This window comes from Python bivittatus, unplaced genomic scaffold (genome assembly GCF_059951505.1).
Source record: "Python bivittatus isolate LINGU-HERP-01145 unplaced genomic scaffold, Pbiv_v1 ctg000310_np1212, whole genome shotgun sequence".
In the NCBI taxonomy this organism is placed as follows: domain Eukaryota; kingdom Metazoa; phylum Chordata; class Lepidosauria; order Squamata; family Pythonidae; genus Python; species Python bivittatus.
This window is the reverse complement of record NW_028277054.1, coordinates 11,343,152-11,363,922: the sequence shown is the minus strand read 5'-3', so window position 1 is coordinate 11,363,922 and position 20,771 is coordinate 11,343,152. Positions and strand designations below refer to the sequence as shown.

The 20,771-nt window shown below is 42.0% G+C and overlaps 1 protein-coding gene across 3 annotated transcripts in view; it reads left to right on the top strand.

The window, feature by feature from the left end:
* The first annotated feature begins 268 nt into the window (after positions 1-268).
* The window catches only part of PTPRU (protein tyrosine phosphatase receptor type U), a 312,459-nt gene continuing 291,956 nt past the window's right edge, over positions 269-20,771 (top strand). For 2 of the 3 annotated variants that reach the window (XM_088140061.1, XM_088140060.1), the window contains exon 1: positions 269-576. In XM_088140061.1, coding sequence (XP_087996187.1) covers positions 504-576 — 73 coding nt within the window. In that variant the 5' untranslated portion in view covers positions 269-503. The remainder of the gene's footprint in view (positions 577-20,771) is intronic. The other variant, XM_088140062.1, reaches the window with a different exon arrangement.

The window sequence follows — 20,771 nt, the reverse complement described above, 5'->3', positions numbered from 1 at the left end:
TCGCCAGCCGCGTTGGCAGCCCGGCGAGTCGAGCGAATTTGCGCGCTGCGTGCCCGGCGGCCAGCCTGGCTCGGCCGAGCGCGAGCACTCGCGGAGCGTGGATCGTGGGAACCGAGCCCGGCTCGCCTCTCCGCCAGCAGGAGGCAGCCTTGCCTTTCCAAACCCGGCCGCTTCCTCCCGCTCAGAGCGCCCCCCCCAGTTTCGCTTTGCCTTCTCTGGAAGGAGCCCTGACGTCACTTCGGTGGCTGGCGCTCGCTCGCTCGCTCGCTCGTGCTCTTTTCTCCCCCGCCGGAGGTTTCGGTTCCAATCAGGCTCTCGCTGTTCCAGCTGCAACTGTGTGGAATCCATGGTTTGTCGGGGTAACTTCCCGCCGCGTCTTTGAGCCAAGGCAGCTTTCGCGAGCCGCGGCCGGGAGAGCCACGGAGAGGCAAAAACGAGGCTGGGGAAAGGATAACTTTTGGGGGACGGGGGGGGGGGCGAGGCGAGGCTTTCCCTGGTGCAAGATGCCGAACGCCCGCGCTTTGATCTTCATGCTCACCTTCCAGATCTGCTCCTTGGAGACCGAAACGCCGACAGGTCAGTCCCAGCGCCCCTCGCTCAACCCCCCCTTTTTTCGGTGTCTCCTTCCGTTTCTAGGGTCTCGCTTCTCTCCCTTTCTCGCCTGCCGCCCCCCCCCCCCCCGTGCCCGCGCTCGGGGACCCCGGCTTGGCGGTTTCGGTTGCTGCGCGCATTTGGGTTTTTTCCCCTCACACAACTTGTTTATGCCGCGGCTCGCCTCGCCTCCTCTTCCCGCGAACTTCGAAGGTTTACGCAGGAACCGAGCCAGAAGCTTGACTCCGGCGGAGGCAGAGAGACGGAGTTTGAAATTGGCGTGTTTACGTTGGAATTGCCCTCGTTTGCTCGCCTTGCGCTGCGCCGGGGGGGGGGCAGCTTTGCTCCGGTTCCTCCCCCCCCCCGTTTTACAGCGGCTATAAAATAAGCAGTTGGAAAGTCTTTCTTTCTTTCTTTCTTTCTTTCTTTCTTTCTTTCTTTCTTTCTTTCTTTCTTTCTTTCTTTCTTTCTTTCTTTCTTTCTTTCTTTCTTTCTTTCTTTCTTTCTTTCTTTCTTTCTTTCTTTCTTTCTTTCTTTCTCTTTACGCAACAGAGAAGCTGCGATCCTAGGCGCAAGTGCCTGCAAGCTCTGAGGGACAGAGACCTCACTTACTTCCGAGTATACCTGCCTTGTTAGCGTAGAAAACCACCTCACCAGTCCCCACTCCCTTTTCCATCCCTCTTGGCTCCCCCAGCCTTTTCAGGATCGTGGAGCGAATGTTTCAGGAGGCTGCCCAACCCCTGGCTGAGAAACCGAAGACCTTCTGCGTGAATCGATCCTCCCCCCCTCGTGAATCGATCCTCCCCCCCTCGGGAATGCTGCTTAATGGCTCTTCTGCACCTTTAGGAAGGACTCCTTATGGAGTTCAAAAAGACTTACTCCCAAGTGAGCAAGGAGGGGATCAGAGTCCTGGAAAATATTTGCACAAGGCTGCTGGGGCTTGGACTTTGCACGGCGGTCCCCTGATATTGATACACTCACTTCCTCCTTTAGTTAACCTGGAACTGAAGGGCCTTTGGGAATTACTGTAGTGTGGGGGTGGGGGTGGGGGACAGTTTCTACCTTTCTCTTTCACTCTGCAATCCCTCCAGGAGCTTTCCTGGGCCAGCCTCTGCTGCTTTGCTTTCTCCTTAACTATTACTTCCCTGTGAATCTCAGCAGCATTGAATGAGTGCTCTTGGGGCCATGCTGTTGTTTTACTGACCCCACTTTGTACTTAGATGCTAGGGAAAGTGACTGGGAAATGCAAGGTAAGGATGTGTTGTGGGCTTCTGTCAGGACATCTAACTTTCCCTGGGGCCTTTGAAGTCTCCGAAAAGCCTTGCTACCCCAACTTTAGCTAGCCGCATGATATTCGCTAGAAGCAGCTCTGTGCTTGCAAAACGGGTTGATCTGTGCCCATTCCCTGTATGTGTTCTTCCTCCCTGGAATAAATGGTTTCCTTTCTCTAAATCCCGTGTTGGTTTTTGCCAACAAGTGGCAGAAAGAAACAAAAAATGCTCCAAAGGAGGGTCTTTTTCTTCCCCTGTCAAAGAGGTAGTATGCTTAAGGCACACAAGTTCTGTTAAAGTCCTCATGTTCAAATGAGACTAGCTCACGGCTTGACCTGCATGATGTCTTTCCAAAATATAGATGGTGTTTGTAATCAAATCCTTATGAAGCAAAGAGTTGTGGGTTGGGAGCTTGCCCTTCTCCTTTGCCCAAATGCTACATTAAAAAAAAAAGTTTTTCTTCTGCAAGGGTGTTTGGCCAAAGTTTACTGGGATTTCTTTTGCATGCCAGCTGATGTATATCTAAAAAATTATTTGGAGAGCTTGCAGTGCCCCTTGGCCCAATCGTGGCTTTCACTGGAGGAGAATCCCCTTGACCCAAGTCTCCTGATTGCTATGTTTTGGAAGCATTTGTTCTTCCCCTTCTTTATTCTGATCTGTTTTCACTTTTAGTGCTTGCCCCAAGATTGATAAAATGCCAGGCAGATAGTCTTGGTGAAAAGGGACTCTTTTATTTATTAGCACTGAAGATGTTACCTAGCCGGGTAATGAAATGTTTGCAGAAAAAACAACCAAGCTCAGAGAACCCCAAGGACTCCACTCTTTTATTTGCAGGTATAATTTTCCCTGGGAGATTTAAGGGAGATGGAGATGTTTGACAGAGGATTTTAATGGGATCCATTTTCCTTCTAATACTAGGGCATAGCAGGTAAAGTGAGTAGCCTTGGAAAACTGCTGGGAAAACATTATTATATCACCCCTCAGATTTTTCCCAGTGGAGGCTTCTGGGTGAAGAGGACTGAGATTTTTGTGGTTGTTTAGGTAGGACCCAGTTTAGTGAAAATGTAATGGTTCTCTAAGTTCCTCTTGCCTTGCCAGTTGAAAGTGGAGAGCTGAGCGGACCAACCATGTCAGCTGCGTGCCCCTGGTGCCTCTTTTCTTTTTAGAATAAGAAGTTGCTCATCACAAGAAGTGTGATCATCATGTCTGCAGGCCAACAAAAGTTCTTGAGTAAGACTTGGAGTTGGGTTGGGAGAGATTTTGTTTCCTCGAATGCATGTATGTGCTACTTCCATTCTTGTCAGCAGCCAGATGGTTTTCAAAATGATTCAAACAACTACACAGCCTGGTGGCCCACACTGATAGCTGTGGCTCTTTGTTCAATGCATCTTCAGTTCTTATGATGGAGGGGAATGGTACCACTGATATTATGGCTTCTTTGTGAGAATGGGAAGAAGGCCTTTTGTCAAGAGAACACATAATAAGATGTTTGTCTTTCACCCCACTAATACTGAAGAGTCCTGTTAAAGAGGAGGACTAGCTTGGTGTGGGTAGGGTGCAAAAGAACCCACAGTCCTGCTGAGAATAGCCTGTTTTCCATGTTGGTGATCCTTCTTCTGATTCTTGCTGTTTATCTGGCAACTCTGCTCCCATCTTGCATTTCCTAACTGAAACATTATGTGATGCTACAGATAATTAATTTGTTCAGTTCTGGTTCAGTTTGCCTGTAGATTATTAGCAGCTGAGATTTTAGCTGTCTTTAGTTGCTGTTTTTCCTTAGAGGTTTATAGCTAGGATGGATGCATCTTTCTTCCAAGGAGTAATTGTGCTAAGGTTTTCTCAGTGACTTGGATGTGCTGTTTTCTCCTTGATATGTGTGCCCTTTCTTGGACTGAAGTGACCTTTAAACAGATAGATGCCCAGAACGTTTAAGACTCCAGGAACATTACAAATGTAAGGATGCCTGCTGTGTCATTCATGAATGTAATTTGTTTGATACCGAGTTTGTAAACTATGGCTTATGCCTTAGTATTGTCTGTTACCCAAATAATTGTGAATTAGCTGTGGTTAAAACAAGCCATAGCTGAGTAAGGTATATGAATGAAGGTGGATTTGGGTACCATGTTTGTGGTTTGTTTACACTGGGCATGGAATTATGTATTAATCCAGCCAGTGAAAACAAGCAGGGCTGACTGGATGAATGAATCCCATCACTCTTTCAGGCTATTGGTTCATGTCTATGGTGGGCACCTTGATGTTCATCAGATATTTTGGATTTCAACTCTCATCTTTCCATTCTGACCAGCCAGGGAGCTGTAGTCATAAACATCCAGAGGGCACTATGTTGCTGATTACTAAACTAGCTCACTGTTGTTGATCTTGTCTGACAATGTTGCTGCAAAGGATTCAGGATGGAGTCTTCTCTCAAGTCCGTACATTATTTAGATGTAAATATTGCCCTTCTCAAAAAGGTATGGGAGACAGTCATGGAAATCACTCACTTACTGGAAGTGTCTCGTTTTTCAGTTCTGCAGCGTGTTCTCCATCAGTGTTCAGAACATGACTCTAATGATTGTTATTTTGAATGTCCTTCTTGCTCTTCTACTTCCTGGCTGTCTGGATTAAACAGATGGGGCTCTGTGGAAAACCTCCTTCCTCTTCTTTTCTGATTTAGAATAAAATAAACCATCTGCTCTCATTAACATGCTGTTGTGCTAGTTAATGACCGCAATAAAATTATTTATTTATTTATTAACATGCTGCAAACTTGTTCTGGATTATAACTAGTCCTATCAAGTTTGAAGTGTCTAAGACAGGGAGATACTGTTCTCCCCCTGGATATTGTTTTTTTATGTAATAAAAGTGGTTGTGGGAGTGAGTTTGTAGTTACCACTTGAATTTCATACCTCACTATTCTGCATCTGTTATTGGATGGTTGGTCATCAAATGATGACTTTCATGCCTAGGTGCGGGGAATGATCCTTCAGAGGTGAAAAGGTATCTCAGAGGCAGTGTGTCTCAGTGTCTCACTCAATGTCTCAAATAGGGCATTGGAGCTATCACTTCAGATGAATTCTTTCCAACGCAGGCTATTCCCAATGTAATTGTTTATCAGCAGCGTTGAGTAATTGCAGCCCTATTTGTCCAACAAACATTGTAAAATCAATGTTTAGATGGCAGGAGAATTCACATTAGTCTTGCCTTTTGCCCACTTATTTGAAGTTCTGCACAAACTCTGCCATCTATACATTTGTATATCTGCTTGTGAAATCTGTATCCAACTTACATGCATTTGAACCCTGCACTGACCTTCGCCTTAAGCTGGTTAGGCTGGCTGGTGGACGTAAACTTCCTCCCCATTCTGTTCTGCTTCTATAGACATTGTAGAAACACACAACACACTAGGCTGAATGTATTAAAAGGAGAAGATGGGGAAAATGTCTAACAGTGCCAATGAATACCGATGACCACAGGATGCTGACTGATATTGGGGCAAGGGGTGAACAATCACATGGGAGGTGGAATAGATTATTCTAAAGCTCTCTGTGGTGGTCAGGTGTGTCCCCAGGATATCATAATAAAAAGTCAAGATGGCAGCTGCAATGGTGTTATTGATTTTATGTGTTGCACATAAAAAAAACAGGTGGAGCTTTGATCACACTGTTGTCATCTTGGCCTTTTTTCACTACACCTTCAGACATCCCTGATAGTGGCCCAGTTGCATTAGGAGAAGGAGCACACATTGTAGGAGAGGAATTTAGGGTGGGAAAAAGAACCCCAAATTAGTCTCCCACAAGAACTTGCTAACTGTAGAAGTTGCGATTGTATGATGTCCCTGCCATCTGTACTACGTGGCTGACTCATAATGAAAATAAAGTATATTTATTTTTTAGAATCTACTCCAACGTAAAGTTACATGTTTCTAAATACATGAATGATCTTTTCAGTTTTTCTTTCCAGCTAAACTCATCAATAGCAAACTCATAATCTGGATCTGATTCTTCTGAAACCAAACAAACTCTTCCACCCAGGATTTCTCCAGAACAATCAGAGAACATCCCCAAATGAATTTGTTCTCTACTGGGATAGAGAATATGAGATTCAATAAGTGGGTCTGTGCTGTGCTTTGGATTTGATTCCAAAAAGGTAACTCAGAGCATGAATGGAGCACCTGTCTGCCACTCTTTACAACAGCTGCATCTTTTCCTGGAATCACGGAGCTCCAAGTCTCTTTTTGGAATCAAATGTCCAGTCCTATGAACAAGTGTGACTGCACAATATTGCACTCATGTGATTGCATGCATTTTTAGAAACTCTAGGCTTGGCCTCCAGCCATTCCACACAGCTATAGCATAGCTGTGTGCAAGGCATCCGTGTTACAGCAGCTTGAGACAGCTATGTGTTACATTCCGGTGTGCTTCCATAGCCCAAGCAGGAAATGAAATGCTTTTTTTTTTTTCATTACCAGGAGGCAGCAAGGAAACCAGCCAATATCAAAATGCTCCAAGAGGTGACGGATATGCTAAAATAAACAATCCGCTATTTCTGCTGAGATATTCCGAGAGCTGGCGATGTTAGCCAGAATTTCTCTAGCTAATATAATAAATGGAGATCAGAAGGCTGACTTCAATCTGGATTCAGGGCTTGGAGGAAGTGTGTATTGGAAATGGTGAGGCTGGCTGTAATGATTCATTTTCCAGTTATCTGTGATCCTGAAATCTCTATTTGGATCTGGCAATCAATTTTTCCAACCCTCGCCCTTCCCAGTTTCATTGCTAGTGCAAACTTAAATCCATTAACACTGTTCCTGGCAGAAGAGAGGGTTGTTGCCCCTTGGTTGTTAATAAAACATTGAATGTTTTTTTTTTTAAGTATACGCATCTTTAGTTTGTACCCTGGAAGTATATGCAGAGAAGGAAGAAAGAGGGTAACGGTCTTGTGGACCAAATGTCCAGTGAAGAAGTTTGAAGGAAGTGGCTATGTTTAGTCTGGAGAAAGATAATGTAAGAGGTGATAAGACAGCCTTGCAAATATCTGAGGACAGCATTCACGAGGAAGATGGAACAAGATTGCTGCTTTGAAGGGTAGTATCTGAATCACATTCAATTAAAAGGAAATACGATTTTGACTGAATGGTAGGAAAAAGGTCCTGATGACACAAGGTGGTCAGAAGTAGAAGAAACAGTATTGTAGGAATTGGTGACCTTGTCTGCTCTAGCGGTGGTTTCCTGCCTTGGCATGGGGTTGGGCTAGATGATCTTTGGGATACTGTTTCAGTTCTGTGGCCTACTGAGGATGAAAGGCACTTCTCATGCTGAGATTTTGGAGACTACACTACACATTTGGAAAGGAGATCACATGCATCAGCCTGCTCCAAAAAAAGATGTGTCTAAATTCCTGTCCTTTCTTACTTTGCAGCTGAAAACTGAGGCATATTGTATTAGCTGCATATTACTATCAAGAATCATTTTACAAACATTACTTTAGCTCACCAGTATTACATGATATTAACAGCAGTGGCTGTTGTATTCATCCAGTCTGGAAAAGTTCATCGTCCAATGATATCTTTACAATAGTTCAAACATTTACAGTAGAACCTCAGTATTTGCAAGGGGGGTACATGCGTGTGTGTGTCTGTGTGTATACACACAGACACAAACATACATAGTGTCTTGCTCTGCCTCTAAGCATGTTAAGAATAAAATGCATCTGCTTTCCTTTTTTTGTATAATTTTATTAAAGATGGTTAAAGAAGATAAAAACTAATACAAACTAATATAAAGTAAGAAAAAGGAGGAAATCAAAGAGGAAGCTAAAAGTGCAAGAAAGGGAAAACGTAAAAGAAAAATAGAAAAGAAAGAAAAAAGATACAGTGAAGTAGCTTCCGATCTTCTTTACAGCAAATTATAAAATACAATTATAAATTTACCTCTTAGTCTGTGGTTACAACATAACTCTCTTCTTTCCATAATCTATTCTGTCTAATAATCAAAACCATAAATCATAAGTTCATTTTTTTTTGTTTCACACAAAAAATCTATAAGGGGTTTCCAGTCAGCAATAAACATAAATATTGTCTTTTCTCTGATCAAAGAAGTCAATTTAGCCATCTCAGCAAATTCCATCACCTTCACCAACCATTCCTCCATTGTGGGTAGTGCAGAATCTTTCCATCTTTGTGCCTACAAGAATCTCGCTGCAGGTATCATAGACAAAAACAAAGTTACATGACTTTTTTCCAACTGTTTGTCCATCAATCTCAAAAGAAAAACCTCTGGTCTCAATGGTACATTAATCTTTAAAATCCTCTGAATTAGTGTGTGTATTTGAATCCAGAATTTTCTAGCTTTTTTACACATCCACCAAACGTGACAAACATAAATTTGATGTGCCTGTATACATTCTAGACAATTTCTCTGGTGATATATACCAACCGTACATCATTTTCTTAAAACTTTCTTTAAGATTATAATGTAAATTTCAGTCCTTTCAACCACATATTTTCCCATTGTTACATCTGTATATTATAACTGAAACGTTTAGCCCACTTTATCATGCATTCTTTTATTAGTTCTTCTTCTGTTTCAAATTTCAATTAAAGTTTATACATTTTAGCAATTACATGTTCATCGTTTGTACACAATTCTATTTCAAACTTAGTCTTACAGTGTTCAGAACCATAAATTCTTTTGTCTACTTTAAATCTTCCTAATAATTGTAAATAAGAGAACCACTGACATCTATATTCCTCTGCCACCAGTCCTTCTCTTGTTTTTATTTTGCATTCCTCTTGTTGAAATGCAGCTGCTTTCCCATTTAGAAATTTAACTTCTAAAATAGCCTTTCCCCAGTTTAGTACCTTTCAGGGGGTTGGAACTACAGCTCCTTTCATCTCTTAGCCAGTGAGCTGGGGGTGATGGGAATTGCCTTCTCTGTTTGAAGGGAGATAAGTTGGAAAGGCTACAAACAAACCAAGCTGAGAAGAGCGGGGTTGATATGTTGGGAGGGATTCCAAGATGCTGGCCTCCTGCAAGGAGGTGAATGACCATGCTGGGGAGATAGAAGGGAAGAAAGAAGCAGCCAGAAAAAAGGGGGACCGTTGTAGCTTAGCATGTTCTGGCATCCCAGGGCAGGATGCGCGGATGCCAAATGCGGCAGTTGTTTTGAATATGGTTCGGGTTAGACACCTCTCCGAATGTACAGGATGGTGGAGACTGTAATTAGGAAGTCTGCTGTGATTTCATTCATGCATTAATGATGGTCATCTCTGCAGTTAACCACTATTTCTTCCTCTTTTTGGTCAGAGTCCTTTTCAAGATGTATTTATCTAGTGAGTAGAGGAGATGAAAATCTTGCTGAGGGCCCAGAAATGCTAATGCCAAGGATGGTGGAGGTTCCCTTGGGTCAGCCTCAGTGCCAAAAAGGTATTTATTTAGGGCAGATGAGAGAGATGATTACCCTCTTTCCATGTGAAATGGACCAGTTTACTTCCTTGCAAGCTCAGCCAGTTTCCCTACAGGTTTGGAGCTTGTAACGGGCAGAAGAATTAATCTTGAGGAATAGGAGGAAGAGCTGCAACCAAGACAATGGTCTGATAAAAGAAGTCTGAGTCTGGGGCAGAAATGAAGTTTGAGAAAGTGTCTCAGACATGACCCTCCCTAACTCTCATGAAGAGAAAGGGAGGGAAGGGGGAAGTCCATTCAGACTTGCAAGACTGATGTATCCTAATACTACTTTTACTATAAGATTATAGTAATGGAATCTTGCAAGTCTGAGCTATATTTTAAAACTTTGAGGAGCTGGGATACTAGAACTGAGTTCACGTGTTACACCAAACCATAACTTGCTTGATTTAAGTTTAGTATGTTGCGAACCTAACAATAAAGAGTTGTAAACCATGCTGTAGGAGTTAGCATTATTTATTTATTTGATTTTGAGGCCACCCAACTCTGGAAAGGCTCCGGGTAGCTTACAAGTGTGTGTATGTGTGTGTGTATAGTGCATTTGGAAAGTATTCAGACCCCCTTCACTTTTTTCAATTTTGTTACATTGCAGCCTGATACTACAATCGTTCAAATTCATTTTTTTTCTCATTAATCTACACTCAGTACCCCATAATGACAAAGTGAAAACAGAATTTTAGAAATGTCTGTAAACTTATTAAAAAGAAAAAACTGAAATATCACCTGTACTTAAGTATTCAGACCCTTTACTCAGTACTTTGTTGAAGCACCTCTGGCAGCAATTACAGCCTTGAGTCTTTTTTGGTATGATGCGACAAGCTTTGCACACCTGGATTGGGGATTTTCTGCCATTCTTCTTTGCAAATCCTCTCAAGCTCATTCAGGTTGGATGGGGACCATCAGTGGACAGCCATTTTCAGGTCTCTCCAGAGATGTTCAATAGGGTTCAAGTCAGGGCTCTGGCTGGGCCACTCTAGGACATTCACAGAGTTGTCCCTAAGCCATTCCTGTGTTGTCTTGGCTGTGTGCTTAGGATCGTTGTCATGTGGGAAGGTGAACCTTCGGCCCAGTCTGAGGTCCTGAGTGCTGTGGAAGAGGTTTTCATTGAGGATATCTCTGTCCTTTGCTCCATTCAGCTTTCCCTCAACCCTGACCAGTCTCCCAGTCCCTGCTGCTGAAAAACACCCCCACAGCATGATGCTGCCCCCACCATGCTTCACTGTTGGGATGGTATTGGGCAGGTGATGAGCAGTGCCTCCAGACATAATGTTTAGAATTGAGGCCAAACAGTTCAATCTTGGTTTCATCAGACCAGAGAATCTTGTTCCTCACAGTCTGAGAGTCCTTCAGGTGCTTTTTTGCAAACTTGAAGTGGGCTTTCATGTGTTTTGCACTGAGGAGAGGCTTCGTCTAGCCACTCTGCCATCAAGCCCAGATCGGTGGAGGGCTGCAGTGATGGTTGTCCTTCTGGAACTTTGTCCCATCTCCACACAGGATCTCTGGAGCTCAGTCAGAGTGACCATCGGGTTCTTGGTCACCTCTCTTACTGAGGCTCTTCTCCCGATTGCTCTGTTTGGCTGGGCGACTAGCTCTTGGAAGAGTCCTGGTTGTGCCAAACTTCTTCCATTTGAGAATTATGGAGGCCACTGTGCTCTTGGGAACCTTCAGTGCAGCAGAAATTGTTTTGTAGCTTTCTCTGGATCTGTGCCTTGCAATAATCCTGTCTCTGAGCTCTGCAGGCAGTTCCTTTGACCTCATGGCTTTTGCTCTGATACAGTATGCATTGTCAGCTGTGAGGCCTTCTATGGAGAGGTGTGTGCCTTTCCAAATCATGTCCAATCAATTTAATTTACCACAGGTAGACTCCAATCAAGGTGTAGAAACAGCTCAGCAACTATCAAGAGAAATGGGAGGCACCTAAGCTAAATTTCAAGTGTTGTTGCAAAGGGTCTGAATACTTATGCCAATGTGATATTTCAGTTTTTCCTTTTTCATACATTTGCAAACATTTCTAAAATTCTGTTTTCAGTTTGTCATTATGGGGTACTGAGTGTAGGTTAATGAGAAGAATTTGAATGATTGTAGTATCAGGCTGCAACATACCAAAATTGAAAAAAGTGAAGGGGGTCTGAATACTTTCCGAATGTTTGTTTTCTCTCTCTCTCTCCCTCTCTCCCTGAAAGGGAAACATGAATGACCCGACAGAACCACACTAGTGTTGAGCATTTGCATTTTTTCTGCTGCACTAGTTAGAAGTAAATAATGTCTTGTCAGCGAAGCAGTGGAAGGGCCAAGGGACACCATTGTTGGTGTTGGCCTTGTGAGGTAGTCCAGACAAGAAGCACACCCAGAAGTACTAGCTCAACCTTTATTGTAAGGTTACATTAACAGAATCTTGCAAGTCTGAAAATACATCTCTCCCCCCTCGCCTTTACGGTCCAAGAAATTAGGGAGGGTTCCTCCTGAGAGGTTTCCATGCCCCTGTTCCTTCTGTGGGCTCAGCTGCCTCTTATCTGACCATTGCCTAATCTGCGGCTTTTCCTCCTGTCTCCCGAGATCATTCCCACATACCATTACAGTTGGGCTGTGCTTAGGGCATCAGTTGGCCTTAATCTGGCCCTACTTTTGTACGTAGGTGCAACTTCATGCAACACATACAAAAGGAGCGGAACTTACAGTATGATGCCCCTTCACCGTCCCTGTGGACACTTGTGCCAGACACCCTCCCCCATCCCAGGATTCAGCCCTGCTTCCCAGTTCTCTGCTCCACAGGCTAGGATCCATCATTTCTCCAATGGTTGCTGTTCCTGTATTACTGCTTCTACTATTATTGCTACTATTTAACTGTAGAGAACAGTTAAATAGTAGCAATGGACAACGAAGGCAATGGGATTCAAGAAATGTGTGGTGAGGAGAGTGTGTGTGTGGCTGTATATTTGAGTGTTGTGTATATGTGTAGGAGTAGGTGCTAATGTTTGTATAAATTGTACTTGGATCAGGGAATTCCAGATGTGAGTCACTCTGTCTCAGCCAACGTACTTCATAGGGTGCTTATGGGGATAAAATGGGGGAGGTTCTCATTTATGTTGCCTCAGAGTCTTGGAAAAAGAAAGTTAACTGCGCATTAGTCAAAACAGTTATTCTCCAGAATGCCATCTTTTTAAAAACTCCCAATATGGTAATCCATATTGGTTCACACATCATGCTAAGCCAAAACCAAGTAAGACATATGGTGGTTTAACTTGAAGTATGAAGCCAGTTTGTTCTTTATGACTTTAATGCTTAACCTGGCTATTTTGAATTATTATTGGAAATGAACTAACAGCTGCAACTGGTATAAAACATGGAGTTACAAGGTCAGCTTACCTATCTGTGATAGCATCCACGCAATTGAATTTTGTACCAGCTTGAGTTTCCAAACTCTGTACCACCTTGGATGGCAGCATGTCCCACTCTGTCCAAGAAATTATTCTCCCTAAAGAACTGTCCAGTTCAAGACCCACTAGAAGGGAGAACTGGACCCTGGAAATTGGTGAACAGAGTTCTGCATCCTGCCAGCAACCTTCAAAATGACAAGACATTTTCCAGAGTTATCAATCTAATCCTGCAGGGGACTGCCACCTATTCAGAATGGATTGTAACCCTTGGTCCAAAACCAGAAAGTTTGGGTGGGGGGGAGTAGCAATTGAGGAAACAATCTTTTTGCTTTGTAAATTGATTTGCAAATGACTTTCTCTTCCTCCTTGTCACCTTTGCCATCAAGTGTTCATTGATGAATGCTTGTGACCTCTGGATCAAAGAAGATTTGAGAGATATCACTTTGATTCAGTGCATGGCAAGATGAATGTGCAGTGGTTGGAAGTGCAGGCTGAGCTACAGTTTGCAGGTGCATCTTGCCAGATTTGTGTCCCTTCTGTCAGCTCTACCTTATGAAATTATGTTATTTGTATATACATGAGCTCTATGTGCAATCATATGTATTCATATCCAGGAGAATCCAAAGAAATCCTGAATGAAAATTGCATTTATTCACATATTTGGGATCATTGTAATTGGGTTTTCTTTAAAACCACATTTTTGTTTTTCTCTTTTTTTCCAAGAAAGCGTGACAAATGCGGTTCTCTCTGGATTGTCCCCATTATACATTGCACTAAGCAAAGATTTGTTTAATAAGGCTAGTTACATGTATTGTGTAACTCTGCTGTGTTTAATCACAATGGCTAGGTTCACATATGGGGAAGCTAACATGAAACCAATCCCATGGTAACTTGAATTGATGCATGTACCAGACATTGACTGGTAGGGAGTCAACCAGAAAGTTTCATAGTTAAGAATCTGAATCCAGGTCTTGGGAACTTAGCTCTCCCCACTGACTACTGCACCAGCTTTCCTGTCTGAATACAGGTGATAACTGCGTATGCATGTGTAACAGAGTGCATATAGGCACATGCAAGTGCAAGGATGTGGTAGGTTAGTCTTTCTGGCTCCTTCAGTGGTGGTCCCTAAGCCCTTTTCCCTACAATCCATACAGTCTTGGGGGAGGTCTGGTTGTGAATGGTACTCAGACATTACAGAGAAAAGTAATCTCTGTCTCTTTTTTCAGGAGGGAGGGAGGGAGAAATCACTGTTGTTGTAGGCTTTGCCTTTCAAAGCTAACTGAGTGGCTCAGAAGGAGACTACAGTTTTCAAAAGAAGATAAAAGCTGTTTATTAGGTGGATTAAGGTTAAGGAGATAATTGAGAACTGAAGACTATGGGAGAAAATGAAAATCTCATGAATTCTGCAGGCTGAAGCTCATAGATGCACAAATATACATCCAGTTCAGGTAAAACAAAATAGGATTGAAGATAAAAATAAACTGTTCAGCTTGATCCACAATATAATTAATCTAAACCCAGTTTAATCCATAATATAAATAATGATAAACTAATTTGTATCTATTTAGCTCTACGTTTCCCTTAATTTTCTTCCAATTCCTTCTGATTCTGATTGATTTTCTTCTGATTTCTCCCTTGATGTTCTTCTGACTCTCCAATCCTTCTCCAGATTGGGGTGTGTTTCTTACCTGGTAGGAGCTAGACTGGGAAGCCAGATGTCTCTCTGTGATGGAAGCCAAAAGTACAAAGGCAAAACACAGCTGGACCCTTCCTTTTTAAAAGCTCACCTGAGGAAACCCTTCTTGCTCCTGATGGGTTGCCGGAGATTGAGTTTCCTAGGCTCTGCTGCTCTCTGCCCAGGGTCTAGATTGGCAGATTGATTAATTTTGTATCTGAACCTCTTGGAATGTTTCCTTCTATTCCCTTAATCATGCATGAAATTGTTCTCCACATTGTAGAAAGAGCAATAATCATTAGTTGCAATGGTTGTATAACAGTGAGTACTTGAGGGCAATTGTTGCCTTTACCTCCTACTAGTGAGCTTCCCAGGGATATCTGGATGGCTTTCATTGGTTATGGGCTATATCAAAGATGGGGAACATGTAGCCTATTAGATGTGGCTGATGTCCAATGCTGAAAGATGCTGACAATTAGTTACAGCATAGGCCTGCTACACCTGGAAGACTGTAGGATTCTCATCCCTACTATAGAGATACACAGTACCTTTAATCTTATCTGGAATGGATGTTCTTACATTGGTACTGTCCTCATAGATCTACTGACCCAGCATATATTGTTGATTTAATATATAGGACAGGCTATGTTATCTTTACCCCTACTATCCAGAGTCTGACAGTAGCACGTCAGATATTTGACTCCCCTCCTTTACTGATCAGAAATGTATTAATAAATTATGTGACATTAAGGATGAAAGATGTCACACAATAGGCCAACTCTGCAAGAAGCCACAGGAAGAAACCATGCTACTGTTATTACTTGGAGGCTGCTATTCCTTCTAAAAGTTGCAGCTTCTGGAACCCCATGATCAATTCTGCTCCTCTGAGTGTCATATTGGCTCTCTATGCATCTGATTGCTGTGATGTCTGGAATATCACATGAGTGCATTCTCCTTTGAAGGCCTCCTTGGAATTGAGGTTGGGGATTGGTATGAATTGGCTTGGCTTCCACCCTGTGGATACCCTGCTACAACTGTTGTCCTTTGTATCATCATCAGGGCAGTGGAGCATGAAGGCTGGTGGAAAGGGGGAAGAAGAAAAAGAGGGCTCTGTTGTCATAATGAATTAAAGGCAACAATGATATTCGATAAAACATCTTTCTGGCTTGTGTTTGACCGCAGGATTTTAAAGGATGTGACTGGACTAGCTGAGTTTATTTTAGAAGGAACCTATATTGGAAAATGTACTGTAAGATGGAAGAAACCTATGGAAACCAATTAAATAGCTACCAATACTTTTAAATGCGAAGAGGTTCAGGAATATCTTCTGTTTGGGGCCAGCGCTTGCTTGGATACCATCTGAACAGTGGCTAAGAACACAAGGACATTAAGCCTTTGGTTGGGTTTGTACATTTTGGGGATTTTGGTGCTGCAGTTCAGTCTCTTGACCTTCTGAAAGGGATGTCCCTAAAAAGGGTGGGACTATTTTTTCTGGGTTATTTTTTAATGTCTTAGGGATGTATTAAGGAGTGAGCGTAGGGAGGAAGGCAAACCACATCCTTTTGTACTTTTACCCTTCCCCCGATCCATGAAATAGCTCCAAACCATGCTTTTGAGTTTGGTACCAAAATGGATAAAACTTTATGTCATTATTCCGCCCCCCCCCCCACTCCATGTGGTCTTTGGTTCTCCAGAATGTACCTACTGATTACAAAAAATGTTGACTGTTTTTGTTTAAGACTTAAGTTGGAAAAGCTGAAAGACTTGAGATTTGACCTGGTCCTGAGTCTGTGTGTAAGAAATGAAGTATGGCAACCTAATTTGAGTTTTTGAAATATACAAAAATAGAACAAGGGGTAGAAGACGAACTCAAGTACTTAGTCAACTCGTAAAGTGGGATAAGAGGAATGCAGGTTTGGTTTGTTGGCTTCTTTCTCCCTTGCAAGGATGTTGGGTTTTGAGCTGCAGTGTATCTGGGCCAATGTCTGTTCTAGCATTGGTAGCAAGCAAATTGCTTGTGTGAGATGTAGAGTCTCTCTGGAGTGATTGCAGAAGTCTCAACCTTAAGTCTTTTCTGGACCATGAAAGCATGACTAATATGCATTGATTGGGGATCTTGTCATGTTTTCCCCTTGACTGCCTCCTAGCTGGTGGGAGAAAGTTCCGTTACAAACAATTGTTTTTGCCTTAAGGGTTGTGCAGTGATGCTTCGTAGTGAACATGATGCAGTGTATGAACAAAAGACCAATCCCTAATCGGAAGGGGAGGTCCCTGGTTTACAAAGCCATGGCTGATTTATGGTTTGGGGAGGGAATCCATTGCTTGATGGCTGAGAGCCTTACTTGCAGGCAAGATTTCCAAGAACCATGAAATCTTATGCCATAATAAACTTCTTACCCTTTAAGCTTTTCTGAGACTCTTGATTGAATAAGCAGGATACAGAAGTTGGCACTTGTGTCAAATCTGAGTTCAGAACTGCATTACAGTGGGTGAAACTGAATCTGTAATCACATGCAGAGAATTGTAACGGAAAGGAATTGAATAGTTTATTGAAATACACTACTTATTCACTATAGGGACAATAGAGAAATAATGAGGCTGAATAACTGCTTAAGAAAGAAAATGAAAAAGAAAAGTCTAATGTGTCTAAAAGGGCTAACACTAGGATAATAAAGATGATAATAAGCCACAGGGATAATAAAACAAAGACATGGATGAGAAATAAACTAAATCAGAAGCTGTTCCTATATTCTAAGTTCAAAAATTGAGTTTCTAAACTATGAAAGTCCAGCACCAAACAAAGGAAGAAGGTAATACACAGTGAAAGGGCAGAAATAATGAAATCATAATGGTAACAAAACAGTTGGGGGAGAAATGCTAAGGGTGAGGCTAAAGCAAGTTTTCATTTTGTATATAAAACCTCTTTTAAGCCAGCTTGTTAATACTGTTACTCCTTTCTAAGGGGCTGGGGAAAAAATCCTAGAAAAATTTGAAGAGGAAAAATGTGTCATTTGGAAAGCTTTTGAGATAAAATCTATTCATTCATTCATTCATTCATTCATGGAATTTCTATAGCCGCCCATCTCAATCCAAGTGACTCTGGGCAGCAAACAATTTCAGTAATTAAAACCATTAAAACAATCACAAATTTTATATATATAGGCAGCTGATAATTATCGTAAAAATTACATAAAAATCAACAATGCAACCAGGTAATGCGGCCCTTAGCTTGGAGTTTTTTCCCTCCAAATGTTTCAGGTTCTTCCCCTCCAAGCCTTTTCAATGTTTAAGGACCAAATTAAATTCATATTAATATCATATGGCTCATGTTTTTTCCCCATATTTTTTTCTCCCCTTATAATATAATAAAAAACGATTAAAAGATTCATACTACTTTTTAGAGTACAAACGTGTTCTAAACTTGAAAGTAATTCAGAACTACCAATGTCCAATGACTCTTTAGTCTTTGTCTTTCCCATAAGGCAGCATTTTTCAACCTTGGCAACTTTAAGATGTGTGGACTCCAACTCCCAGAATTCCCCAGCCAGCATGCTGGCTGGGGAATTCTGGGAGTTGAAATCCACACATCTTAAAGTTGTCAAGGCTGAGAAATGCTGCCTTAAGGAAAGGGAAACAACTGAATCTATGATGACTGTACTTTCTGGATGTTGAGGTAGATAAGAGTTTGGAATACTTTATCTTTTATTGTTATGAAAATGCCTCACCCTTTTCCAGTGGCCTTATCTGTTCTTTGCATTTCAAAACAGCTTAGTAAGGAAGTACCATTGTTTCCAACTGTATTATTATGGCTTTGCTAAGGAAAACATTCACCCAACCAGAGTTTTTTTTCCCCTGAATCAATTTATAAGGCCTTCCCATCACCCAAAGTCCATTACTCTGGCAGCACTCAAGGACTTAAAAAAACAAGCAAAAACCACCAATTGTATTTCCTCTGAAATCACTTCCTTACAGCTCTGCACCTAGAAATAGCAGAACCCTGAAATTCCACATATAGATTCACAATTCAAAGATTAATCTGGTAATATATGGAATAGAAACACCCCAAGGGGATGAAGGAGGCTGTTTTATAGAGAGAGGATTCCCATTCTTGGTTTACAGAGAGGTCAAGGATCTCCATTTTCTGAACTTTTAGGAGACTTTCAGAAGTGATGTGCTGTCCTAATGCAGTTTTCTTTGATTACAGTGGCCATGATTCTTTCGGGTAACTTTGCAACTTTTAGATAAGGAGAAAGACTGGGGGATCCAATCATAAAGTGTAGGGGAACCTTGATGACCATCTAGTCCAACTATCTGCCTGATTCAGGAAGTCCACCATTGAAGCACTCCCAACAGATGGCTATCCAGCCTCTGCTGAACATATAAGGGAATTTACCACCACTCTCATGCATAATTTCCATTATCAAATGTCTTTAACTAGGAAATTCCTTCTAATATTTGACCAAAATCTAATCTCCCACAATGTCAGATCAGTAGATCTAATCCTATCTTGTAAAGAAGCAAAGAACCACTCATTTTTTTCTCTTCTCAATTCTCTTTTAATTTGGCCCTTGACTGAAGCTATCTTTAGGCTAGCAATTCCACCTGCTGTGTTGCCTCCAAACTTAAAGAAAAAATGCTGACTGGCATTCATTCACATGTGAACATGTAAATAAACAACCCATTTAATGCTGAGCTATGACAATCTATCAATCAATTTGGTTAAATTTATAGAGATAAAAGAGGGGATCCCTAATAAATTGGATAGCATTAAACTATTGTGAGTTGAATACAACTCTTTGCTCCAAATAATACTCTGAAGATTGGAAATGGCATCTTTCAAAGGGGCCAGAGCCATTCTTTCTTGTGTGAGAACCATTACAGGAATGCTTCTTCTAAGAAAGCACCAGCTATAGATAAATGTAACTGATTTCTTCCTTGATTTACAGACATCTCAGGAAAGTTATGTTTGCTCAGGTTTGCTCAGGAATAAATTTCATTACAATCAGTGGGGCCTACTTCCTAATAAGGGTGTGTTTTGTAGCTATGTAACCTATTTGGAGGGGTATTTTGTGAAGCCACCAAAGTGCTCCTCTGAAATTGTTCCTCAAAGTGCCAAGGCACTGTGTTCTTTCAAGGGTTCCTTGAAGGGTCTCCTATGTCACCCAAACTTCTCTCTGGTGGCAATCCCAGCAGAAATACCTTCTCTGCATGAACCCATGCTTGGGTGATGCAGGGAGGCCCTCAAAGCATCTGCACCAAGCTTTTGAGAGGATGCAGCACCTTGATGCTTTGAACAGTGGGTTTAAAGGGCTTTGGTCATTTCACAAAGCACCCCCCCCAAATAGTTCACATACCCTTAGTGTTTGGATCTGCAGCCCAAGAATCAGATGATTAAGTGCATTTATTGGATTCCAGACAACTGTAATTAATACTGTGCACTATTTGCAGCTTCTGCTTTGCCGCCGGTGACATAACTTAATTTGTTTGTGCAATGGATACACCATTTGTCTTAATTCCCACACGTAGGAGGGTCCATATTTCAGATCAAGCTGTAGCCAGCTTTGTACAAGTACAGAGGGATTCTATCATATCTCCTTGGAGCACTCTTTATGTATTAAGAGGCAAGTAGGCAGAAGGTTATGGCTATTATGTAGCAAGTCAACCACCATGTTACACAGTTAGTATCAGCCAGCTGCATAATCTGGCTCCATAGCCTTGATTTTTTAAGCCCTCATCACACATGCATTAATGTGCCCAACTTAATTGTCCCATCCAATGTGCTCAGAAACCTTTTAGCTCTTGCTCAGTGAAATATCAGTTCAAATCTGCATGCAGCAAGAACTTTACAGTTTGCTCTGTGTGTTTCACCTGGTCTTTGCATTCCATTTTTCTCATAATTGGTGGGTTGATTTCTTGTACCACTGATTTCGGCACGAAGGATGTCCTCCTGTTCTTTGACTCTGTTGAATGCTTTCTGATTGTTACCGTAGGAGCTGAACATCTTGCCAGCCTTTTTGTATTTAAGATTTGGGAATTTTCACCAGCTGTAACATCAGATGTTGCCCTCCTCCTGGGTAAGGGCTGGCACAGGCAGTCCAAGCCATTTGGCCAGGAGAGCATAGCAAGTTGCATCGACGTGATCCTTTTAATAAATCTTGCTGCTCTAGTGAAAGCCTGCAATTATTTCCTGCATGTTGATGATTCCTCATTGATTTGACAGTCACATGTTTTTCTGGGCTTTCTGGAAAGCTTGTTAAAAAAAATGAATATGAGACTTAAAAAGCAATTTGTGCAAGACTGAAAAGACTGATCTCCCTCTGGGATTTGACTTCAGACCTTAGCTGAGCCATGTATTATTGACATGGCTTATTTATTAGTCTCAGTTTTCCCTGTC